Source organism: Blennius ocellaris, assembly GCF_963422515.1.
Source record: "Blennius ocellaris genome assembly, chromosome: 6".
Taxonomy (NCBI): domain Eukaryota; kingdom Metazoa; phylum Chordata; class Actinopteri; order Blenniiformes; family Blenniidae; genus Blennius; species Blennius ocellaris.
This window is the reverse complement of record NC_137655.1, coordinates 23859744-23886846: the sequence shown is the minus strand read 5'-3', so window position 1 is coordinate 23886846 and position 27103 is coordinate 23859744. Positions and strand designations below refer to the sequence as shown.

The 27103-nt window shown below is 42.0% G+C and overlaps 1 protein-coding gene across 1 annotated transcript; it reads left to right on the top strand.

Annotated features, from left to right (window-relative positions):
- Window positions 1–2333: 2333 nt before the first annotated feature.
- On the top strand, window positions 2334–25312 carry arl5a (ADP-ribosylation factor-like 5A). The gene is made up of 6 exons (XM_080497814.1): window positions 2334–2673; window positions 22416–22476; window positions 22563–22710; window positions 23618–23701; window positions 24411–24562; window positions 24655–25312. Exons 1-6 carry the CDS (start codon window positions 2628–2630, stop codon window positions 24701–24703), a joined length of 540 nt encoding a protein of 179 aa, XP_080353940.1. The 5' UTR covers window positions 2334–2627; the 3' UTR covers window positions 24704–25312.
- The last annotated feature ends 1791 nt before the right edge of the window (window positions 25313–27103 follow it).

Here is a 27103-nt window from a genome sequence, read left to right as displayed (position 1 = left end):
ACATGCGGCTTGTTGTCAACACATGACTCACGCCATGAATGCAAGAGCAGAGTGCGATTCATCGACTACACTCACGTGGGCTGACGCCACCTCACTCCCGTGACGTAGCTCGTATCTCCCCGTTTAGCCTCGGCTCCTGACCTTCTGAATAGAGAACTGCTCCCACTGAAAGCATACGAAAGTAGCACAAGAGCAGAGACAACCTGGATGAGTAGGTTATTGTGGACCCTCAACTGTTACTGTAGCATGCAGACAGGTCTGTAGTCACAGCCTGACTCGCGCCCGGCCGCATCCAGCAGCAATGATCAGCACAGAAACTTGTTGGGATGTGCCCGTGAGGTGGCAGAAGCATAAAGCATCTTTAGTACTCCTTAAGTTTGTGTGCCACTGTCTTTATGTGTGTAATTAATCCTGTGAAAGCTTGTTCTGAAATCCAGAGTTTCACAAACTTTTCATGAAAGTTTTTTTTTAAGTGACATGGATGGTGGTGTTTTCTGCAGGGTTCAATGCAGCAGCTTCATATGCTCCCCTTTTCTCTTAGTCATTTACCATGACAAATGCACAAATCAAGCAGAAGGCTCCAATTCTCAGGAAAGTGTGGTCAAATCCAGCTGAGAAGCTGTAGTGTTTTATATATATAGCCAATAAGAATTGAGCCCAAATGGAAATTAATTTCTGGAAGATTTTAGGATTTATTTAAAACATGACATGGAAAATGTTGAGCACAGAAGAGACGAGGGCTCATGCCAGCATGTTTTTGCCATGTGTTCGGCAGGACTTTGGATTTTGAGTGAGTCGTATTGAGGGCTTCCATGTGTAAATGCAGGGAGAGTAATTCAACAAAAGCTTTATTTCATGTCAACTTCCCCTTTTGTAATCCTTGAGAGCCTTACACACACCTTCCTATATCTGATTAAAAAAAAAAGATCAATTTACTTTATGAGGGGTTTTATAGAATCAATCTTTAACAAGAGTAGCAATTTCTCATGCCCAACTTCCAGTTTCTTTAATGAAAGTATTTCATTTGATGGCTAAACACTTGTGCACACCCTTTGTCTTTTACGTGATATTTATATGGAGAATTTTTAATTTCAGCTAATGCAGAATTTGATATAACTCATTTTATGGCATATCCTTGTATCTTGTGATTTAGATATTTGAAAATTAAAAAAATTACACCAGAGATCTCATCAGAATCGATGAGACTATTCTGTTCATGTCTGCCATATACAGTAGCTTCTATTGTTCTTTGAAAGCGGTGGAGCATAAAGCAACAGTTTAAATGATGATCTGAATACTGCCTGTGAGAGAATGATGCATTGATTCAGACTGTGCACTGCAATTTTACAAATGTAATAAAATAAACTGCCATTATGCTGTTATAAGGATAGCACTGTTTTGTTTGTTCAAAACACATACTTTACCTACAGTTTTATTCAAGTCTTGGGTGTCAAACATACAAGCAAATGTTACCCACCAGAACAATGGTCCCTGATCATTTTCACTCTACACAAGAGTGGAGGCATATACTGTTAAGGAAATTTGTTTTTTTAATTTAGTAATTTGACACATATAACAGAACTATGAGAGTAAATAACACAGCAGTAAGGAATGTAAGATGAACAAAAATGTATTCAGTAATTGTGATCTTTGTAAATGTAAACTAGAAAATGTCAAATGAAATTGGGTACCTGCCTCTCACTGCTGACTTATGTAAGTCAGCAGCATTATGTCATTATGTATGTCATACTTCAACTACTAAGTATTAGTGGAAAAGTATCAATAAGTAGCCATTATACAGAAAACTTATCAATAAAGCACCAGTGATAGGGAAAAAGTATATCAATTACCAATGAAAGTGAAAATGTATCTGTAAACTGCCAATAAAAGTCAAAACGTATGAATAAAGTAGCTGTAATAGTGAGAATGTGCCAATAACCTGCTACAAAGTAGTTTCAATTACATAAAGCAAAGATGGAAAATAAACCGAAAAAAACTAAGCCAAGATTAGCGATCTTTAAAAAAATTCATTATATTCAAATCAAACCAGATAAACCAGAGTACATTACAAAACTATGAAACAAGCTACGTGAAAACAAAGCAGTAAATTAAATTAAATTAAAACACACACACACACACACACACACACACACACACACACACACACACACACACACACATATATATATATATATAAACCAGAATACATAACCAAATCATTTCAAATGAATTAAAACAAATGACATTAAATCAAAAACCGGAATTATGTTCCTGAGCGTCCTGTTTGTGCGCATGCGCAGGTGTGACAGCGCAGCGCCTGCCGTCAGCACCACAGTCAGCTGTGTCTAACTGTCTGCTCCTCTGCTCTTCTTATCGTTCTCACGTTGGTTCCAACTGAACCACCGCCAGGCGGACACCTGCCGCCTGCGTTTATGTGTAGGGGTGGAAGTGTCAGCTGAGTTTACTCCGCAAGAAGAATGGCGGCCGTCCCGGGAAGCCGTGGCCGCTCTACGTCTGTGTAGGTAGCGGCTAGCTGGCTGCTGAAGTTGTAGCCTTTCAGTGTTGTCATCGCCAAGCTGAGCTGGGAGATTCGTACAAGCTGGCATCGAAAATCGTCCTCGACAGCCATGGGGATATTATTCACGAAGCTATGGAGGCTTTTTAATCATCAAGGTAGGACTGGGCACCCGCTTTTAATCCCAAAAGTGTCGAATTCGTGGAGCTAAAAGCGAAGGCCCTGCTCCATTCTCACTAGCTTATTTAGCCTTCATATACCAGTTCTCTCTCTTTACAACTGCACACAGGTGGCAGGCTGGTTCGTGTATTTCAACATTGTTGTCAGTGTTTAGCCATTTCAAAAAAGTGTAGTTTTGCGTGAACTCTGTTGACTTTGTATTATTGATGCAGTCCGGCTGTGCAGGTATGTGAAACCAAGTCGATCCGTGTGAACTGAGCCTGAATCAGTAAGCAGCTCATTACGAAACGTGTGTAACATGAACACCGAGCTGTGGCTGACCGGTGTTTTGACTGGGGATGGCTACACAAACAGCACACTGGGGGTCAGCTGCATCAGCACAACGCTCCAGACATTAAGTGTCCACGGAGGACCTCACACTGAATCTCTGTAGGCTCACCTCATCCAGTTGGTCCTGTTTAATTTAGGTGTAATGACCATATAATAACCCAGCTCTTTTTTTCCTGATGTATAGAACAAAGCAGAATATAGTAGATTTATGCATGGATTCCAAATACCTATAGGACCACAGCCCTGCATATTTTATCCAACACACCTCATGAAAACACCTTGCTCACTGTGACTAAAGATTCAGGGGTCCGGTTCACATAAGTGACCTGTTTTCACCAATTTTCCACATGAGGCGGTGTTTTATAAGCGCAAAAACATTTAGTTTTTAACACGGGTCCCAGAGTGGGGAAATTCTAAAACCCTGGCGTGTGCCATTCCCACCCCGAGGTGTTGATGTCAAAGATGATTATCTGTGGGGAAAAGATCATATAATTGCACCCCTCTCCCCCCATGGCAGTTTGCAATGTCATCAAATAACCACAACAATCAGGGACTCCAAGCTCTGTTGGAGCTTCTGCAGCTCCAACAGAAGCTGCAGAAGCTCCTCGGGTCAGTACCCTAGGAGCAGGATGAGCGGGGCCATAAACCTACAGAACTAGAGTTATAAAGAGGTTTCTGAGTAGGAGTCTATGTCTAAATTTCTATGTGTCTTCCTCTGCATCTTTGGTATGTTTGGTGAGTCACAGCTCACCTAAAGACCTGGCATATGTGCTACATGCCCTGAAGCCTCGTGTTGAGTCGAGTTCATAGTGACTTGTAGGCATAAATTTTTTTTTTTGAGAACCTCGGGGAGAAAAAAAAGATCATTTTGGCTGGTGTAGATGTGGCCTTAGGGTCAGTAAAGTAATTGCAGCTCTAACTATTTGTTTTATGTGCTGCATGCCTAACCTGCAAATTAGGCCTTTTTTACAGATCACCATTTCAAGAGAAAATGCATTGTTTTTGGCTGATCATCAGCACGGCGCAGTTTTTAAGAGCCTAAAAACTTTTTTTTTTTTTAAACAGGTTCCAGACTAGGGACATTTTTAAGCGCCGCCTTGGCTTTGAGGTGTGGATGGGCAAAACTCACATTTGCGGAAAAATGTGATTGCATTGCCCCACCTCTCAAACCGATAGCAATGCGAATGTCTCCATGATGTCACTGAACAACAATTGCTGAATACATGCTCCAGATCATGCTGCAGAAGTTACTGATGCGATTTGGTTTAAAAAGGCGAGACGTTGGATTCGTCCAATACGAGGATGAGCAGGAGCATGGTTTTAGGCAGCAAGCCGTCCAGCCATCATTTGGATTAGGGATGCAACTAATGATTATTTTAATAATTTAATAAAGTTGATTTTCTTTTTTTGGATTAATCGATGAATCTGTTTAAAAAAAACATTTCAAATTGTAGGAGCAGTTGATATTGAAGGAACCAAACATCAAATATGTTATGATTATTTAAAAGCAAATAACTGAACCAATACAAAGATGCATACAATATATCTACATATATACACATTTATAGAAGATGTATACAAGATAATTATTAAATAAGATTTAATTTACTTCAGAGACCACATTACAGTCCAGTTTCATCCTGAGTGGACCAGACTGGTAAAATATTGCTATAATAACCTTTAACTTTACACTTCAAAGTTTTTCTTTGTTGTGGTCACAGTGTATGGAATGAAATTGTCTATATTTTTTCAAGATCAAGCAGTGGTATGGACCACTAAGGTGAAGCCTAATCAGATCCAAATCTGGTGCATCTGCCGAAAGTAGGTTAAAATGTAGGCAGGGCTTAGAGCTCCACAGACATGTGACGTTGCAACAGTAATCTCAGCCGGGGCGTCAGACCTTATGAATCCTCTGCTGTTGTTTATATCCTCCACTTTGCACGAGTTGTTTTATTTTGTCTCTCTGCATCTGAGTGTGCTCCAGCGGCAAGCTGCTAACCAGCGAGCCACCAGAGCACGCTCTGGTGGCTCGCTGGTTAGCCCGAGTGCTGCACCGCAACTTTTGTGTTGTTTCCGATAGCAAACGCCAGTCAGCTCCGATGTTGTCTCCCTAGCATCGGAGTGCGCTCTGGCGGCTAGTCGGTGAGCTTGAGTGCCACGCCGGAAATTTGAGGTTACCGAGAGAGCTCATGCCAGGCCAAGTAGCGCATAAATCGTGTGACACAACAAATTGATAATAAAATTTGTTGCCAACAACTTTTAATAATCCATTTTTATTGATTCGTTGTTGCAGCCCGATTGAAAATGATTATAATCGCAACATAAAATACATTTTAATGAAATATTCTGGTGCAAAATACAACGAAATGTCAAACAAACAAGTATAAATCCTCTATAAAATCCTTGCTTGGTGTGACCAGATTGGAGACTCTTAGTTGGTTTTGGCGCACGGGCCTTAGGTTCTCTGCTGTTTAGTGAACGTGAAACTAGCGGAGATGAGCTTTACAATGCAGCTTTGCGCTGCAGGAGGCGGCAATAATTCACATCTCAAAACTAATATCCTGACACCACAACGTCTGAATATTACAATAATCAGTATTTGGCCGTTTTAGTGTTGCTCAGCTTACAATTTGCCAGGAAAACCGGTCCGTTGTCCTCGTCAGGGAGTTTGTTGCTCATTAAGGTGCGTGAACAGTTAAATATGTGTCTGTGCACAGTGACATGTCCAGTACAGGGTGTCGGTCTTACTGGGTGTGTTGCTCACAGGTTCTATTGTACCGCCTTCCCCTTGCTCCGTTCACCTTTTTTTTTTTTTAAACTTTATTTCAGTCAGCCAGCACTGACAAAGCTCCGAAGGTGAAGTAAACGGCTCAACAAAATGAGTGGCGCATAAATCGCGCGACACAACGAATCGATGATGGCATTCGTTGCCAACACTTTTAATAATCAAATTTAGTTGATTTTATAGATTCATTGTGGAAGCCCTTATTTGGATGGTGAGTTTTTGGAAAAGATGATCGAAAAAATAGCGGACGGGTTGTTCAAAGCCGTCTAAATTCTGTTTATAATGGCTGTAACTACTTGTCACCATGTCATTTTGTTTAAATCCTTCTTTTTTGCCAAAATGTAGCGAATTATCTGCTCGAATACACAACTGGTAACTAACTTCCGATTTGTATTATACCCAGTAATGAGCAACGTGATTGGTAAATTGAGACCATGCGGTTTATATGGAATTTTCTTTCGAAGATGTTGAAGAATCATATCTGCAGAATCCACTCAGGTGGAACTTCTGTGGATGTGTGATCGATCTAATTTAAAATTTCCAAAATGTTGACATGTTTGATTCTGCACATCATTTATGTTTATTTATTGAACAATAACATTCTTTGCTGCGAAAAGGTTGATTTTGATACAAGTATTGACAGTCATGCTTGTTCCCCTATTCATTTAGTTCAGTGTGACTGCGAAAACCTAAAGTCTTGGGACTGAGCTATAGGACGTAAGGATGGGGCCGATCCGAGCCAGTATCAATGTCGGGTTCCGATATGAACGTAATTCACGGATTGGAAAATTTCCGATCCAACCTGCAGAGATTTCTGATCCGTGAAGCTCCATCTGTGCTTCTGCTGAAATAAATCCACGTGTGTTTGCTCGCCGGCTGCTCTGCTCGCCGGCTGCAAAATGTGGAATGGATTCCCTGAACAGAGGAGGGTCTCAATGAGACGCGGAGTAACGAGTCAGGAAATCCATTCCACAGTTTGCAGCCAGCGAATGGAGCCAGCTTAGCATGTTATGGAAGTAGCGACTTTTCACAACAACGTGTTGCTGTTTGGATGGATTTTACACTCAAAACGGCGCAAAGTATCGACGTGGATGTTTGCAAAGCTGTTGTACAGCAAGACGGAGCCTCTGCCGCCAGACGCTACCGTTTTAAAATGCCAGCTCACCGAGGAGAACGGTGGTGACTGTGGCATCAATACGGCACACTCTGCGGTGGCAGGTGATTACACCTCCATGAAGCTGCGTCATACTCCACGCTAAACTCCCCAAAAATAATCCCAATCATTTGTGTTGCGTCTCGGCCTGTCACAATAACAAATTTTGCTGGCTGATAAATTGTCCCAGAAAATATTGCGATAAACGATAATATTGCTGTATTGATGCATTTTTCCACTAATATAATAATAATGGTATAATAATGCAAGTACACCCTTTTAAAGATACTTTTTTTTTCTTGAGAATATTTAAAATTGGAATTGTATTATGAAAAAGACATTGTACATATCCAAAATAAATAATCAAAATGACCAAAAACAATAAATAAAATGGACTGTCAGTCTCTGTCAACCAAAATGCACTTGAATAAAAACCATGACACACAATTGAAACAATAATTAAAGTATAAAGTACCTGTAAACAAAATTGCACTTCAATATGTATATTAAACAGTATTTAACAGGCAAAACTGCCAATCCAGTTAGGACTTTTGTAAACAAAAATTGCACTTGAATAAAAACCACACACAACCAAAACCAATATATAAAATAAACCCTGTTGCTGACAAAAAAAAACCCAAACTGTTATATCTTTAAAACCTCAGAATTACTTAATTAATAATTAATTCCTGGGGAAATTATTTAGCAATGCAGCACAAACAGCAATTTTTCCAGCTCTAACGCATGACAAATTATTGGGACAATTTTGCGGGAGTTTAGCGTGGAGTAGGACACAGCGTCACATAGGTGTGAATCGCCCGCTACAGCACGGAGGAGCTGTTGTTCATTGTTTTGACGTCAGAGCCGTTCTCCTCAGTGAACTGGCGTTTTAATATACTGTAGTGATGATCGAATTTGAACGAATCGTTCAAAACCCGCGAGTCACTTTACTGAACGGTGACTCACAAGTTTTCACGTTCATTAACTCGTTCACTGAGTCATTCTTGCTGCAGCCTCCAGCCGCAGAGAGGAAAATATAAATGTCACTGTTCTGCAGCTCGTCTAACTCCATTACTCACTTTAGTCGCCCTGTGAGAAAACCAGCTGTAATGCTAAAAGAGCTGCTAAAAGAGCTGCTAAAAGCAGCTGTAATGCTAAAAGAGCTGCTAAAAGAGCTGCTAAAAGCAGCTGTAATGCTAAAAGAGCTGCTAAAAGAGCTGCTAAAAGCAGCTGTAATGCTAAAAGAGCTGCTAAAAGAGCTGCTAAAAGCAGCTGTAATGCTAAAAGAGCTGCTAAAAGAGCTGCTAAAAGCAGCTGTAATGCTAAAAGAGCTGCTAAAAGAGCTGCTAAAAGCAGCTGTAATGCTAAAAGTCTTCCGGCTCCTTACATTCGCACGAGGCTTTCAGCAGCTTGAGTCAGCTTGTAGGTGAAGTTCAGCACGTATGACCGACTCACCTCGTTTCCGTCGTTCAGCTCGCATGCCCGAGTCACCTCGAAGAGTCGTTCACTGAATCGGTCAGTAGCACTTCCGCTGTGCCGTTCACCTCATGAATGGTGAGCGGTGAGCCCTCCGCCCCTCCCTCACCTGAAAATCTGCAGCGGCGCTCTGCTTAGAAAGTTTGTGAGTGACGGAGGAGAAAAAAAACAACACGTTGTTTGTTTCATAAAGCTTGTAGAGATAAATACATGAATAATACATGGTTAAATACACAATAAACAATGTTAAAATACCTGTAGCGTGTATTGTGTTACATTTAATATTGTCCCCTATACTTAGTTCTGCCCCATGAACGTCACATTATTTATTGATACTAGTAAAAAAAGAAAATCAGAATGTTGGAAGGAAAAAAAAAATCATATGTATATATTAATATATACTGTATATATTCCATTCTCGATGCCAGGCACATATTCAGTTTAATCATTTATCTAACTTATTTTCTGATTCAAATTAACCTCAAAAACAACACACATAATCTAGAATAAGGAGACCAGGACCACTAAAAACTAATGTGTACTTATTGTTTATTTTCCTCAGAAGTGTTTCATCATTTTACTATGAATACATGATTCTCCCCCTGGTTCATGTCGCAGTTCAGCTGAGCCTCCAGGTCCTGGAGCGGGTGGAAATAGTGCGCATGCGCAACTGAATCAAATGACTCAAATGACTCAGACAACCGGTTCACTTGGATGAACGACTTAAAAACCCGTGAGTCCGTTCAAGGAGTCGGGTTTCTCATCACTAATATACTAGTGTCTGGCAGCAGAGCACCGTCTGGTTGGACAAGGCTTTGCAAGCATTCACATTGATGCTTTGTGGTGTTTTGAGGGTAAAATACGTCCAAACAGCGGACATGTTGTCATGAAAAGTTGGAAAGCTGCAATGCTAACTTCCCTAGCATCCTCACTGGCTGCAAACTGTGGAACGGATTTCTCGACTCATTACTCCTCGAAATAAATGAAAATTCAGACATGAGACCGGTTTTAAGAGGATATTAACAGGAACAATGGCATTTATATCAGTAATGACTGACTGTCCAACGTATTTCGCGAACACTGCTCTACTCCTCGCGGGGCTCTCGTGCTTGCACTCGTGATGTGTCAGGTGCCCCGCCTCCCCACACAAGTGACTGACAGGAGGGTTCACTCCTCATCACGCTAAGGAACCGAGAGGAGTCAGTCGAGCGAATGCAGCGAAGTTAATTCATTACCCAGGGGATTGGTAAATGAAAAATTATTTAGCCTGGCAAACTTATCAAGCTCATTTTAGCTCATATATATTGCGCAATTAATTGATTTATTGATTATCTCGACAGGCCTAGTTGCATTAGAGCTAGAAAAATTGTAGTTTGTGTTTCGTTGCTAAAGAATTTCTCCAGGGATTAATAAAGTGATTCTGAGGTTTAAGATAAGAGATAAGATAAGCCTTTATTGATCTCACAATGGAGAAATGTACTTGTTACATTCTGCGCTTAAAGACACTCATGAGTAGGAAAGACAAGAAATGTGCAAACAGTTAGATAAGAATAGAGGTATCTTATATACAATGACTATCAAGAACTCTAAGGGCCAAAAGTATTTACAGTAAAAAGTAATAATAAATACAATTAAAAAGGACTAAAATTAAAAAAAATAAGATAAAAATCACAAACTATAATAAAGTATAATAAGTTCTAAGGGGAGCAAAGTATACAGTAAGATGAAATACAAGGAAATTAAATTATGATGGGGGGGGGGGGGGGGGGGTGGGAAAGTGTAAAATAAAAGTACAGTAAACACACTATAGTAAAAAATAATACCAGTGTTGGCAGTGCAGGTTCAGTCCTAAGATATAACAAGTTTATTATGAGATGATGACGTCACACAGATCCCCACATTGTCCAAAGTGAACTAAATAGTTTGTACTGCTTCCTTTTCTGACCTTATATTACAATTTGTCTTTTGACAGAATACATGCAAACAGTCATATATTTTATACTTTACTGTAGAGATGTCCCGATACAGCTTTTTCACTTCCAATACGATACCGATATTGCAGCCACTACCGATATCAATCTGATACGATATCAGCATTAATCATACAAACTTTTATTACTCATTTTGTAGTGTGGAATGTTAGAAAAGGCTTGATCAAGTGATGTTACTCAAACAGAGAACAGTAGTCAGCAACAGTAGGTATGAGAAAAACGACCCACTTATTATGAACCAATTGGTTACATAAATTTTAACCTTCAGCATAATATGTACAGTATTCTACAATTGAATCGAATAAATAAGAAGATCCTGAAAAATAACCTGAATAAATCCAATGAAAACAAATTATACGTTTAAAATGCAGACAATTCAAGTTCATTTCAGTTATTTTTTATTGTCATTATATTGTGGGAAGAACTGAGGCTGGGGACAAAAACAACAACACAATATTGTCCACTGTCCAACTGCTCAGAGTTAAGAGCTCACAGCTCCAGTTTCACTGACTGCCCAAAACAATGCATGTGTTTTAACACAGGCACTGGGTGAAGTATACAATGTTTTTATCCAGGAGAGATACATTTGTCTAAATCCAAATTTCCGTAGTGTGGCGAGTAGAAATTTCCAATTTACCCTGTCAAAAGCTTTTTCTGCATTTAAGAAGGTGATAATGGCCTTTTGTTTATTGTGGTGGCAGTGGTCTATAACAGTGTTTTTCAACCTTTTTTGAGCCAAGGCACACTTTTTTCTTTGGAAAAATCTCGAGGCGCACCACCACCCGAAAATGTTAACATTTGAAACTCTGTAGCCTCTATTAACAATATAAAGTCATTCTCATCAATGCGTTATCAACAGGAATCAAATAAATACAGAAATAAAGTATTTCCCAATTTCTTTTTTTTTTATTTGTACTCACTCAGTGTGAAACCTGGACCTGATGGATGAAGAGCTGAGATCCTGGTTAACATTCTTCCTTTTCAAAAACTTCTCCATCACTGTCACTGACACAGTACTTTGATACAAGATGGGAGAAGCGCAGGTGGTGGTGATTAACCAGACTGACGTCTGCCGATTTCACCGGAAAAGTTCTGTGCTGCCATCTATTGGCGAAGAGTATTGTAGCATCACGGATTGGTCGCTGCAGGGCATGATGGGAGTTCAAGGTTATGTGTTGCCGGAGGTTATTGAGGGTTATTGTTGGGGTTGTTGTGTGTTGATTTGTGCTTGTGTTGTGTTTTTGTTCCTCGGTTCAGATAGTTAATTATTTCCTCTAGTTTGATTTGGTTTGTTGGATGTTGGTGTGCAACCATGAGTGAGTAATGTGTTGTGTGGAGTGTCATCCTGTTATGAAGTTCCGATTGCGTGTGTTCATGTCAAAATAAAAGCCTCTGGTGATCAGCTGGCAGAAAAGAATCTCGACTCAGCAATTCTTCCGTGGCGCTCGCCACAGTATTTATACATGATTACTCTGCACACTGCTCTCACAGCTGACAGCGGCTGTGAGAGCAAATGTTTTTTTTTTGAAAAAATGTCAAATTGGATAATTTCCCACGGCACACCTGACAATATCTCGCGGAACACCAGTGTGCCACGGCACAGTGGTTGAAAAACACTGATCTATAATATTAATTAATCTGCGTGTATTTTTAGTGGAGTGTCGTCCTTTAATGAACCCAGTTTGATCAGGGTGTATGATGTGGGGTGTCATTTTTTTCTATTCTGCTTGCTAATGTTTTACTAATTATTTTAACCCTTAGATGCAAAACGTGGGGTCAAAAATGACCCCCAGGTTGTTATTCTTCAACATCTTTAAAATGAAAAGTTGTAATATATTCAGATTCCAGGTATTCCTCATAAAACATGTTTGTGACATGAGGCCATTTGCATTTTTATTTATTTTTTCATAAATTTTGAGAAATTGCAGTTTTTGTATCACTACCCCACTCTTCCACAAGTGGGGTCAAAAATGACCCCAAGCAGTTCCTATGGAATCTTCTCTGAAACTTCTTAGCAACTCTTGACTGTCTCACTGACATATCTGATGTCATCTCTCACATCTGATGCAACTTTCACCGTCAATACCGTCCCACTTAAACATCTGATGTCAGCGGTTTCACCACCCTGAAGGTCATTTTTACCCAGCAATGTACATGGAAGTTTTTCCATTTATGAACTTATTTTTCATTGACAGATTATGATGTGTGATCAATCAAATTAGTGATCAAATGTGTGATCCCATTAGCCTACTTTGTTGTTAGCTAACAGTATTGTATTTAGGAAGGTAACACAGTATTGTGTTCGCTAACAGTAGCCAACAGTATTGTTATATGATTTATAGTTTTCTGTGCATTTAAAACATTGTCCTTTCTAATCCTTTTATTTATGCATCTGCTAGCTGCTAGGAGGTCAGGTAGGATCCCTGTGGACTTTGCCATACAAATGATCCATGATGGATGGGATGCGTTATGCAGAGGACTCCTATCCTGCTGTAGAACCAAGTTCTCTTCAGCTTGAGGTCATGAACAGCTGGCCGGACATTCTCCTTCAGGATATTTTGGTAGATGGCAGGATTCATGCTTCCGTTTATCACAGCAAGACTTCCAGGTCCTGAAGCAGCAGAACAGCCCCAGACTGTCACACTGCCACCACCATGTTTTACTGTTGGTATGATGTTCTTTTTCTGAAATGTGCTGATACTTTTACGCCAAATGTAACGGGACACACACCTTCCAAAAAGTTTAATTTTTGTCTCGACAGTCCACAGAATATTTTCCCAAAAGTCTTGGGTAGGGATGAGTCTGAAACGAGCATCCGGTATGAATAAAGCAATTTTTACGAGCCCGACCGGAATACGAATTAAACCCGTCAATATCCGTGCTCGAGCGGAAGGAAAATCCTCATTTGGTAACTGACTGTCTTGACGCTCTGTGATTGGCCAGTCACACACAGCGCCGCCCCTCCCGACACATCTCTGCAGGCAGCTCGGAAACACAGAGAGTGACTGTTGCTCTCTTCAGCACTCAGTATTACTTCAGCTCGCCTCTATTTCGGTTTGTATAATATTTAAAGTTACTTGGTGAACTTGTTTCGTAACGTACGCGGTGCATTTAACAAGACAGCTGAAAACGGCTCGTGCCGCATTGGACACTGCCTCCTCTCCGGTTGAGTTTTTTTGTACCATCTGCTTGCTCTTAGTTTGGCTGTTGGTGTAAAGTCAGTTGTGACCAAAGCTGACATCTTATTTCCCTGTTTGCCGTCACTGGATGTTTACCGATTTAAGCCCCACCCAGTTTCAATGGAGCCATGCCCACTTCCGGTTTTGGGCCCTGCCCACTCCGAGTATGGATACGGATACAGTTCATTTAGATGGTTTGAACGGATACAGATACAGATAGTGGTGTACTCGCTAATCCCTTGTCTTGGGGATCATCAAGATGTTTTCTGGCAAAAATGAGACAAGCCTTAAATGTTCTTTTTGCTTAGCAGTGATTTTGGTCTTGGAACTCTGCCATGCAGGCCATTTCTGCCCCGTCTCCTTCTGGTGGAGTCATCAACACTGACCTTAATTGGCAAGTGATGCCTGCAGTTCTTTAGATGTTGTTGTGGGTCTTCTGTCCCCTCTTGAATGGGTCGTCACTGCGCTCTTGGGGTAATTTTGGTTGGTCGGCCGGCCACTCCTGGGAAAGTTCATCACTGTTCTGTGTTTTTGCCATTTGTGGATAATGGTTCTCACTGTGGTTCCAAAGCTTTAGAAAAGTCTATAGAACCTTTTCTAGACCGATAGCTTTCAATGGCTTTTTTCTCATTTGGTCCAGAATTCCTTTGGATGGCATGATGTCTATTGCTTTTGAGGATCTTTTGGTTGACTTCACTTCCAGGTACAGTTGTGCTCACAAGTTTACATACCTGGGAGAATTTATGATTTCTTGGCCATTCTCCAGAGAATATGAATGATAACACAAAAACGTTTCTTCCACTCATGGTTAATGGTTGGGTTAAGCCAGTGCTTCTCAAATGGTGGGGCGAGCCCCCCTGGGGGGGCGTGGTGGGGTGTCAGGGGGGTCGTGAGGCGGGCACGACTTTCAGTATTAGTGTCTTTATTCATGCTTGAATGATAAAAAAAAAGGGCCTCCAGCTCATTTTATTAATTTATTTTGATAATCAGGCGATTGTATGCAGAATGCTGGTGCCAGCAACTCATACAGTGGTTTATACAGATAAATAAATATTATCAGGTTCTCAATGGTAGTACAATTCGGGGGGGGGAGGCTGAAAACAATTCTGTCCTCTTGGGGGGAGCATGACAGAAAATAATTGAGAACCACTGGGTTAAGCTATTATTATTAGCATTATATTATTATATTATTATTATATTTTAAGCTATTATTGGCAAACAACTGTTTTTACCGGCTTTAAAACACTATATCATGATAGAGCAGACTCTCCTGCTCAAAAGTTCTGTTCAACCTTTTGACTAGTCCAGCGGTTTAAAAAAAAAAAAAAATTAGCCTTCAAAGTTCCAAATGACAAATCCCACAGCCTCCTCCTTGTGTCTTTGAGCTCATTTCACTTCACTTTCACTTTCATATCAGGCGCCGGCTGCGTGGCAAGCAGGGAACACAAACAGGCGCGCCAGTCACATTTGTTCATTAAAGGCGCCTTCATGCTACCAGTGTTCATGAGTGTCGCGAGTACAGGAGTGTCTGTGGGGCCCACACCATTGTGGCCATGCTCCACTCGGGCTCATGTACGTGCGCTTTCCGTAACGTAACGATCGAGAAAATATCTCCACTTCTGCTGCCCGGCATTCTCCACCTTTCCTGAAGTACTTTATCTTTCGCTTCAGGAGTTTTGAGTCGTATGACTATCTGTATTTGCTTTTAGATTGCGATTGTTCAGATGGGGAGACGGAGGGTCTCCTCGCACAAACTCTGGCACATGTGTAGTCGGCGGAGTCGCGGAGTCACAAAATTTGGGTTGCGTACGGATCCACCGCCAGATGTCATTTAGAGCAGTGGCAGGAGGAGGAAGAAGAGCGGGAGGAGGAGCAGCAGGAGGAGGAGGAGGAGCAGAAGGGGCAGCAGAGGAGCAGCCTTACAGGAGGCGTTGAAGAACAGAGGAGGAGGAGGAGCAGAAAGAGGACAGGAGCATCCGAGCAGTAGGAGGAGCAGGACGGGGGGGGGGGGGGGGGAGAAGAACAGAGTGGGAGGAGGAGAACAGAGTGAGACCTGCTCATGGAAGAGAAGGACAGAGCAGGAGGGGGAGGAGCAGAAGAAGAGGGGGGTAGGTGGAGGAGAAGGGAGCAGGAGGAGAAGGGAGCAGAAGAGAGCTGCAGGAGGAGAGGGGAGGAGCAACAAGAGGAGAAGAGAGCAGCAGGAGGAGGAGGAGTGAGAGGAGAAGAGAGCAGCAGGAGGAGGAGGAGGAGGAGGAGAAGAACAGTGGGAGGAGGAGAACAGAGTGAGACCTGCTCATGGAAGAGAAGGACAGAGCAGGAGGGGGAGGAGCAGAAGAAGAGGGGGGTAGGTGGAGGAGAAGGGAGCAGGAGGAGAAGGAGAAGGGAGCAGAAGAGAGCTGCAGGAGGAGAAGGGAGGAGCAACAAGAGGAGAAGAGAGCAGCAGGAGGAGGAGGAGTGAGAGGAGAAGAGAGCAGCAGGAGGAGGAGGAGGAGGAGAAGAACAGTGGGAGGAGGAGAACAGAGTGAGACCTGCTCATGGAAGAGAAGGACAGAGCAGGAGGGGGAGGAGCAGAAGAAGAGGGGGGTAGGTGGAGGAGAAGGGAGCAGGAGGAGAAGGAGAAGGGAGCAGAAGAGAGCTGCAGGAGGAGAGGGGAGGAGCAACAAGAGGAGAAGAGATCAGCAGGAGGAGGAGGAGTGAGAGGAGAAGAGAGCAGCAGGAGGAGGAGCAGGAGCAGAAGAGACCAGCAGTAGAAGAGGGAGGAGGAGGAGCAGCCTAGCATGCTAAGAAGTTTTGTTCAATTGAGCTGAAATGTACACAGCCTCCACAGCACGGAGCTGCTGTGATGTTTACTTTGGTCAAACATGAGGCCCGTGGACTAAAACCATCGATTAAAAAAAATGAACTGATTAATTGCACAATTTTCTGTAATTAATTGCGATTAATCGCATTGTTTTACGACTGAAGCTTGTAATGGATATTTATTCAGGGGAAATCATGGAATTAATGTTGACTGAACACGTACAGGCTATATTTAAATTAAAAGATTATTTTTATAACGTGCTTTTAACTTTTGGTCAAACTGTCTCTCCAACATCAGAAAAATAATAAAAGCATAAATAAATTAAGAAATGTGGAGGGGGAGCAGGAGGGGAATGAGCAGAAGAGAGCAGCAGGAGAAGCATGAGAAGGGGGGAGGAGGAGGAGCACAGACTCGCATGCTAGTTAGCATGCTACCAAAGTTTGTTCCATTGAGCTGATATTTAGGGGATGGCCTAAAGGGGGTGCAAGGCCTACGGATCACTTGTTATTTAGCTGGGTCCTGCTAGGCTAGTTAGCTTAGCAGATTAGCATGTGAGATGAGACCAGATTCCAGGTCAGGGACACCTGTGTGCTTTTCAGGTAGATAGCATTTAAAGGGGCTGGAGGCTGAGATTGGGCCAGAGGCCATGATTGGGCTGTCCTGACGGGCCAGGAGGCGAGGTCCCAACCAACGCTGCTTGTTGCTTTAATGTCAATTGGGTCTGTTGTAGCAACATACTCTTCTAAAACGCTCTGTGCCGAAGTCCCCAGGAACCACCCATTCATTTGACTGAGGTGTACTGCAATGGCAAATGCTCTGAAACAGGCTTCACTTGCTCACAATGACCAGGAGTGAGGAAAAAAGTGATAGTGATTTAATTGCAGAATTAAATGCTCATTGGGAGATGAGATCTCTCATTGCTTTTTCGTTCTGCCGTATATTTGGGAACCAACCTGTTCAATGTAAGTAAAAGTGCCATAAATCTTCAGATTCATGGCACTCAATTCATCTGTGAATTAAACTACCATTTGCATCTGGATAGATGGATAGGATGGATATCCTGTCCCTGGAGTCTGCATTGCATCTATTGTTCACCCTGTATCTAACCCCAGCTGCACCTCCAAGCCTTCAGGAAGTCTTTGCACAGCTGTCCCCAGATGATGGATTCAGCAGAGTTCAACAGCAGGCACACAAATGAAGAACTAATACAATGGCAGCAGGATGTTATTCACCACTATAGTCAGCCAATAACAATCAAAGACTGTTGAGTGCACCCTGGACCACTATTGTTTTGAATGCTGTGAATGGAAACACACAACCTCAAGCACACCTTTAGTATAAAAACTCCACATTTCTTAGTTTATCTAACATTCAATTCAGATATTACTGGGAACTCAGCCTGTGACGATGACTAATTTGGCTGGACAATATATTGTCCTACAAATTATTACTTATAAATGATATTGTCAAAAAAATGTTGTTAGCCACAAATGAAATAATATGTCATAATGCAAGTATACCCTTTTAAATGCAATACACTTTTGTTTAGATTTTTTTGATCATTATAATTAGAATGTCAAGACCTTTTAAATAAATAAAACACTTGAATAAAAATCACAATCATAAACAATAAAAGACCCCGTCTCTGTTAAGAAAAAAAAACACTCAAATATAAAACCACACACAAAACAATAAATGATATTAAACAATAGAAACTTCCAGCTGGGAAAACTAGGTCAGGTGGCTATGTTTTAGGTAACATGTAAGTTTGATATCTTGTTTTTTTGCAACCACTTTCACACAAATTTCAGCAAACTGTCTCATACATGGTGGGCTCACCTTGCTCATTCAGTCTGAAGCCCAAATATATATATATATTTGGCAACAGTAGTATTTCGACAACCTAGCTCCGAGAATCATTCAGGTGCTCAAACTCCCCCACCACAATAAGGTGGCAGTTCAGGGGGGAGTCAGCCTGTTTTCTGATGAATTATTCTGGACTAAAGGTGTCAGCCATCTGGGCCGTTGGTATCCCAATGTGAAAATGACTGTTTGCAGCCACTTTTATGCTGTTAAATATTCAAATTCACTCCCCTCTGGTTGGTTACATGTCATCTGCAGTATTTTTACAATATCATTGGCACAATCACTGTTCACTCATTCTCGGTACATCATTGGCTAATGCTGCAGCCGCCAACACCGGGCCTTCCCTTCCGTCCACCATATTTGAAGTACACTGAGATCTTCTGGCACTCTTCCAGATATTGCTTGGTTGCAATTGCTAACCTGGTGCAATTTTCCACCCTGGGCTTACCTAATTCTGTACTTTCCCACTCTCTATGTAATACCGTATTTTCCGCCCTATAAGGCGCACCTAAATACCTCAAATTTTCTCAAAAGCTGCCAGTGCGCCTTATATATGGAAGAATTGCTCTACTCGAGACTGCTATTTGACAGCTGAACAACCAGAAGCTTTTATTTTGACAACTCTAACTTGGCAACCGGATCTTCAGAGCGGACGACACTCCACACAACACCTTCATCACTCATGGTTGCACACCAACATTCTAACAAACCAAAATAAACTAGATGAAATAATTACTCCCTAAACTGGGGAACAAAAACACATAAACACAATCAACACAACACCAAGCCCAACAACAACCCACAATAACCTCCAACAACACAAAACATGAATTCCCATCATGCCTTGCATCCTGAGCTCCTCAGTGCAGCCGATAGCTGCAATGAATTATGGGAGTTTCTGTTTGTGGTGTTTTAAATGCAATTATTGGGGGTTATATTTGGTTTGTGGTGTCGGTAATAATTGTGTTGTGTTGTGTTTTTGTTGCTTAGTTCATGTAGTTTAGTTTATTACCGGTAGTTGTAAGTTGTCAACCAGCAGTGAAGAAGGTTTTGTGTGTAGTGTCCTCCTGGCATAGGCTGCAGGTAGGACTATCAAAATAAAGTGTGCGCACCTCTCTGGGTGTTAGAATCAGTGGAAAATGTAACCTAATGGCTTTGAGCTATAAAGGTTGCTGACCACTGGTCTATTGCATGCACCTTATAATGCGGTGCACCTTATATATGAACAAAGTTGTAAATTATGTCAATTGATGTAGGTGCGCCTTATACTCTGGTGCACCTTATAGGGCAGAAAATATGGTAATAATAATAATAATGCATTGGTTTTATATAGTGCTTTTTGAGACACTGAAAGACGCTTTACATTATTCATTTCTTCCATACTGGATGGTGGTAAACAACGTATGTAGCCACAGCTGCCATTTTGTGCCATCGGCCCCTCCGACCACCACCAACCACTGCATTCACACAGGCAGACACTTCGGCATGTGGGCAGGCAGAGATGGGATCGAACCTGCAACCTTCCGATTGGGAGACGACCGCCCTGTACGTGTATGTGTTGTATTCAGAATAGCCACTGTCGTGTGTGTGTGTGTGTGTGTGTGTGTGTGTGTGTGTGTGTGTGTGTGTGTGTGTGTGTGTGTGTGTGTGTGTGTGTGTGTGTGTGTGTGTGTGTGTGTGTGTGTGTGCGTGCGTGCGTGCGTGCGTGCGTGCGTGCGTGCGTGCGTGCGTGCGTGCGTGCGTGCGTGCGTGCGTGCGTGCGTGCGTGCGTGCGTGCGGAGAGAGAAAGATGGAGGGAGTGTGTGTGACCTGGGATGGAACTACAAAGCAAACCACACACACACTTCCACTCCTCATCGATGAGACTTTTGGCCGATTGTTCTTGTTTTCTGCTATTGTTCTTTCATTTATCAAAATCATGTTTTTGTTCTTTGTTTTGTCATTTTGGTTTTGTTATGGTTGTTGTTGTTGTTTTTGCTTCTTTTTTTTTTTTTTGCCTACCTGCTAATTTATGCTCTTGCTAGAAAGTCATGTTACTGTCATGATAGAACTGCTCAGGCTGGTTTAATCTTGAAAATCATGTTACTGTCTAGATATAGCTGCTCAGGCTGGTTTAATCTAGAAAATCATTAAGTCGTGCTTAATGACATATACAAGCAACTCATTTGAGAAAAATATACATTTTGACTTCCTGAAAAACCTTGCAACCTCCTGGCAATGTCGGAAATTTCTGATCCAATCTGCAAAGATTTCCGATCCGTGCAGCCTCATCTGTGCTTCTGCTGAAATGAGTCCACTTGTCTGTGCCTGCCGCTGCTCTGCTCGCTGCAAAATGTGGAATGGATTTCCTGAGCGGAGGCGGGTCTCAATGAGATGCTGAGTAATGAGTCACAAAATCCATCCCACTGTTTGCAGTCAGCTTAGCATGCCAGGGAGTTGCACTGTACTTCATACTTTACTGTAGAGAGGAGTTTATTACAGCCTCATATAAAATCAACAATAATAATAATAATGATAATAATAATATTAAAGCAAACAGAGCTCTGGTATCGGAATGGTATCGGCAGATATCCAAATTTTGGTATTGGGGTTGGATCGGAAGTGAAAAAACCTAGATCGGTGCTTCCATAATGGCAGTCCGTTTTCTGTTGTAAGTGAGGGGCGCTCTGTCCCGGGCTCTCCTCAGGATCTCCGCAGCGTCACCAAGCGTAGTGTAGCTTGGTGATGATCACCCAAGGTTTTTCAGTCTCCTGGCTTTCTGGGGGCAAATGTACGGCGAGAGTGGTCGATCTTTTTGTCTCGGTCCATCTGTAACACGGCTTTAATGACTTTAGAAACTGCTTCAGGTGAGCTGGAGCTCGCCTGACCACTTAGACTTCGCCCTTCATGTCCTGAATATCTGTGATCATGTTAGTTGTCTCTGACCGTGTTGATTTAGCATTGTTAGCAATTTCCAACCGCCTAGCTTGTAGCTCAGACTTGAGTGCACTGAGTCTGCCAATGCAATCTTCAGTTCATCCTTTATTATTTTGGATATATCATCCCGGAGGGATGATGGGATCTCAGCATTGATGTCTTCAGCGGTCATACTTCGGCTTGTGCTCTCAGATGGCGAAGATCGGTCTGAGCAGACAATGGTCGGCGTGCTCTGTCAGGTGGTTCTCGTAGGCCTTGCTGCGTTTCTGCTGAACTTATATTTTTGAAGCTTTTCTGCCTTTAAGGCCAATGGGACTCACATTATTGGACGTTTAATGTGAGGGCTCGGTTCAGTGAACTCTTTATAAGGCTGGTGTCTAGTGTAGAATAGCTGTTTTTTTTAACAAATCACATTAGCCCTACAGGAGCTCTGAGAGAGAGGTCTTACTCCATGCTGTGTTCTCTGGCGCCCCTTTAAATTTGAAATTTAAATATTATGGCACTATTTTACTGGTCTGGCCCACTCAAGATGAAATTGGGCTGCGTGTTGCCCCTAAACTAAACTAAGCCTGATGTTCCTCTTCTACTCTGTTGGTTTTGAGTGGGGTTGATGCTGTCATACTCGAGTTGCTCAAATCTAAAAACTCCAGCTGATCTTGGTTCCTTATTGCCTCTCTTCATTCTTCAAGATCTTAAACTTGGTAGCATTATTGATGTCTTTATTTGAAAACGGCCTTTGGCACTGTAGATTGGGGCTCGGGGCTGGATATGAGGTTGCATCTAATTTATAGACTAGATTTAAACACTAAACACTCTTTGCTGATGTCTTTGTATAGCTTTGTCACTTTATGTCTTCAACAGCACAACAAACATTTCAGATCTTTGTCTTTTCAGGGAGTCGTGTTTTGTGTCGGACAGATCCTGTTACATCTCCACAGCCTGATTGTAGCTCACTAAAGACCACCCACTAACTGAACTGGACCTGTGAATGTATGTTCTGTTCGTAGCACCACAGTGTACCAGCGATGCTGGATGTGTGAAACAGCACAATTCGGCACCTCAAGCGTAGTGCCGAGCACAAAAGAGGCTTGTTGCTAGACTGCCTCAGGGAAGTCAAATGACATCCTGTAGACAGACTACTTGTTTGTGTCTATATGAGTGAGTCCTCTGCAATTGACCCACATATTTCTGTCAGTGACGGTATGTGAATTCTTTTGTTTTCAGAACACAAAGTTATCATTGTGGGCCTGGACAATGCTGGCAAGACGACAATTCTGTACCAGTTGTAAGTATCCAAATACACCAGTTCCCTTACGGATTGTGATAATCCACATCATAAAGAGATCGTCTTCCACCTTCCCTGTGTTCTAGTTCAATGAATGAGGTCGTACACACGTCCCCTACGATTGGGAGCAACGTGGAAGAGATTGTCGTAAACAACACCCACTTCCTGATGTGGGACATCGGTGGCCAGGAGTCTCTCCGGTCCTCGTGGAATACATACTACACAAACACAGAGGTAACAAGGAAGCACAATTCCTCCCCTTGACATGGTAAATCTGTAGACTTATAGGTATTGAATTGTTCTTTATATGATCCCGATCTCTTCTTTATGAACTTAAATGTTTTTTTGAGTTTGATAATATTTTCTTGTCTTCAAGTTATGATTGGAAATACATCTCCCACCCACAAAAAACGTCTCTGCCTAGACTTTCAATACTAATAGCAATAAAGAGAAAAACAAGTGACGATGACTTGAGTGAGAAAGCTCTCCAGAAAACAGTCACATTTTGTGGCATTTTGGGTTTTCATTAACACAACAATGGTGGTTGCAGCCATTGAGGGCACAACTTTTTGAGATTGCTCTGACTGTAAACCGGAGAAAACGCAACTTTTCTGCAACATTGTTACTGCGCAGTCGCATCACAGTTTGTAGTAAATAGTTCTTCTGCACATGGTCAGTAAATCGACAATAGAAACTATGTTTTCTCCAGAGTATCATGACTCCCAGTCCATATTCTCCTGGGACGTGGTAGTTTTATTTTGACAGTCACGGTAATAACAACCCAACTTGGTGGTCTGTCCACTGGAATGTCCGTATTCTCCCATTGTTAATGTTTAGAGCTCGTTATTCTCTGCTGTATGTGTGTGTGCGTGCCTTTAGTATAACGACCCTAAGCAACAGCACCGACTTGTGGCATGCTAACTGCATCATTCTCATTGTTTCTGTCGTTTCCATGTAAATGGATGTCATTTTCAAAATGTTGCTGTGTAAATACGAAACTTTTCTCAAACAAAAACCCAAAATGAGGCGTTTTCATTTGAAATGGTTCTGTCCAGGCGGCCTTTGATATTTTGCCTGTGGTCTGGTATTTTTTCACTTTTTATTAATAGCCCTTCATTTTTCCTCCCCATCTCCTGACTAGTTTGTAATTGTGGTGGTCGACAGCACAGACAGAGAAAGGATCCCTGTGACCAAAGAAGAACTCTACAGAATGCTCGCACATGAAGTAAGTACTATAACAGCCCTTTAAAACTCTCTATGAAGAAAATGTTTCTTTCTGTAAATTTTACATCAACTCTTAAATTGTGTTCATTTGCATACGTTGTATTTTACAAATCGATTCATGTGGGATTCCCCAGGAAACAACACATTTTGACCAACTACTAAGTGTACTGAAGTTGATTTTGCTACCTTGTTCATATTTTCACCATATTTGACCTAATAAATCAAGCACAATGTCACTGAGCTGAGGGTCTGTACTACAAATGACGCAAGGGATGCAAGGAGTTGGTCATTTACTATATGTGAAACAAAGCAGTTTGTTTCTGTCAAATGTAATTGTAGCAGTTGAAATATTTGATTTGTGTGAAATACTATGAATTTAAAATATTTGATCTGGTATAATAGCAACAATTACCATTTTTGCTCCTGTAATGTGTAGCAATGTATTTTATGAATATCTCAGGGTTGAAATAAAAAATAGCTGCTTTCAGATTTTCTTATTGGCTCTGTATTTATCTCCTATGCCATAAAAAATATTCCTAATGACACACAGACATTTTGGAGTCTAATGTATTTTATTGGAATTAAAATACTAAAACATTACTGTAATAATGTATAAATATGAATTATGTTTGCCTACCTATGTTAGAGCTTGTTTCCTTTCAGACGATCATGATTTGTCCACTTTTTAATTGTTCCTTCTTTCCTTCCAGGATTTACGAAAGGCAGGTCTGTTGATCTTTGCCAACAAGCAAGATGTGAAAGGTTGCATGTCTGTGGCCGAGATCTCTCAGAGCCTCCAGCTGACCTCGGTCAAAGACCACCAGTGGCACATCCAGGCCTGCTGCGCCCTCACCGGGGAGGGGTAAGAATAGCACCCAGTCCTCTCGCTGTACTCCAGACGGTTTGACTGTAAGAGGAGTGTAACACTCTCCATTCATTTCATTTGTACTTCAGGCTGTGCCAGGGTCTTGAGTGGATGATGTCCCGGCTACGTGTCAGATGATGACTCTTCTCAGGAGGGTGCCATCTTTTTCTCTTTCTTTCTGCCTCCAGACACTGAGGACGAGGAAGAGGGGGCGAGGTCAGTTGATGATGGATGGGCCCTCTCCTCTCTTTCCTGCGAAGCAGATATGGGCAGACCGCTGCCAAGGATGTTAAATTCTTCTCTAATAATTTATTTTACGAGAGGTCTGAACTGAAAGACAAAACAGAACAAGAACAAAAAGACCTTTCCAGAAGGACACGGGACAGCAACAAGACTAAAATTAATTTAAACTGAATTTTCTGCACGGTTTTGTTCTTTCAGTGAAAACACAAAGGTCAGTGACGTGTCTGACGGGGAAGGGCACACAGACTTTTCCTCCAGCTGTGTATGAGTGTAGCCCACGGTGGCCTTGCAGTATTGCCGGACTGGATATGCTGGTTTTTATTGCCTCCCCGTGTGTACAGTCCAGTATTCTCTTGTAACCCGGTGCCTGCAGCAGAATGTTCAAACGACGACAGCTGACGGTGACTGAAACATGCAGAAACGGAAGTTGTTGCACACAAAATTCCCCCCCCTCCTCTCAGTCTCTGAGAATAACCAGTAAATAAAGTGTTTTTATCTGTTTCAGGTGACTCGTATTGTGTCGTGATTAACTGTTTCTTCTGTTAGATCACAGTAACTATCTTGAGATTCGTGTATATATACCTTATTCTTTTTTTAGTTCCTTAAGGGGCAGAATGTGTCACAGGAGCTCATGGTGCCTGATGCTTTTCAGGGAGCATGATGAGCAGCTACAGAAGGAAGAAAGTGGAGTGAGCGACAGAGTAAGGCAACTGAGGGATTCAGGAAGAGGAGGAGACAGACACCAGGCCAGAAATGTAAGCAGCACACAGTTGTAGGGATTCCTTACCTCGTAAAGATCACGTGGCACCATTTATGTAATGCAGTCCTCACATGGGCTACGAATTATGTTGGGTTTTGGTAGTTTGGTAGTTTTTGATAACGATTACTGTGATTTCCAGACTACGAGCCTCTACTTTTTCCACGCGCTACAATCTCTGTGACTTATACAATGACGTGGTTAATATATGGATTTTTAAGGGTTAACGGGTTTCATGCCACGGATACATCTCCAGGGCTTTTTTTTCACTTTTCACGGAGCTCCATCTGACCCTCCCACACCACACGCTCCTCCTGAGCCCATGGGAGTCTCGTCGTCTCGGCCACACAGCCAGCACGCATGGGGCTTCACCCTTGGAGCTCTGCTTCACTCTGGAGCTCCGTCTTCACACTCCACGTGCGCCGCTGATCAGTCCAAGGAAGGCTTACCTTCTCAGACACCCAGCTCTCCTTCCCTCCCGCTAACCGAACCCTCAACAGAAGCCGTGTTTAAAATAACTTTTTTCTTTAGAAACAAAAACAAAAACCTGCAATCCTGCAGTGGAATTCCTGCCCTGTTGCAACCTGGACACCGAGTCAAATGCGGCCTATATGTGTAAAGAAAAATTTTTTTTTTGATGGTGTGGAGTGTGTGTGTGACCTGGGATGGAACTACAAAGCAAATGGTGGATCACAAGAAACGATATTCATGCAGACCGCAGTTCCACTAGATGGCGTCATAATCCCACAGCAGCGAAGGTTCGTGACATCCGCTTTGGTGAAAAAACTACAATTTTCTAAAAATGGACGCCATAAAGAGCATTTCTACCACTTTCCCTTGTGGCTCTAACCGCTGATAGAATCTCAAATATCAAAAGGTTTGAATGTAAATCAAAGGAAAAGAGACTACAAGGAACTAAATTAGATAACTAGTTTACTCAATGAAATGCCTGCCAGGTGAATAAAGAATCAATCTAACACAAAAACTGTACTTGACTGTGTTGGTTCGACAACACCCAGAACATTCCGAGAGTGGATCTGGGTTCTACATGATTTCATGTTGTTCCAAGCAGATTATTGCTTGGTAATTTACATGATCTGCTCCCTTTTCAGTCATCACGAGTTTCTCTGAGTGTACCGATGAGCCGGCCCTTTAAATGTCGCTGCAAGGAATTGTTGGGGAGCATAACCTTGGGCCTTATTTGTAAAAGCTGCTGAAGCACAAAACGGGTCCTGAAAGATGCGCACGCTACTTCCCATGCAAAGTTTGTGATTTAAAAAATTAAACTTTGTTGGAGAATGTTGGTACCGTATGACCACTTTGAACCTTGAGCAGCACATTTTGGAGACTGCAAACCTGGCAGCGCTGATTGTGAGGTGGACAATTGAAGCCAGATTCATCTCATACGTTTAATATCTTCAAATATCAGAATTATTGATCCACATAATCATTAACAGCCAAGCTGCAGTGGCACAGATGGTACTTTAGTGGAACATTATTGCTGAGTCGGCAGCACCGTGTTCATATGTCAAACTTTC

Excerpts from the sequence above, each read along its gene's own strand:
- arl5a (XM_080497814.1), top strand. The coding sequence starts at position 2,628 with ATGGGGATATTATTCACGAAGCTATGGAGGCTTTTTAATCATCAAG. Across the intron at positions 22,477-22,562 it reads ACGACAATTCTGTACCAGTT|TTCAATGAATGAGGTCGTAC; the intron begins GTAAGTATCCAA and ends CCTGTGTTCTAG. Across the intron at positions 23,702-24,410 it reads ACAGAATGCTCGCACATGAA|GATTTACGAAAGGCAGGTCT; the intron begins GTAAGTACTATA and ends CTTTCCTTCCAG.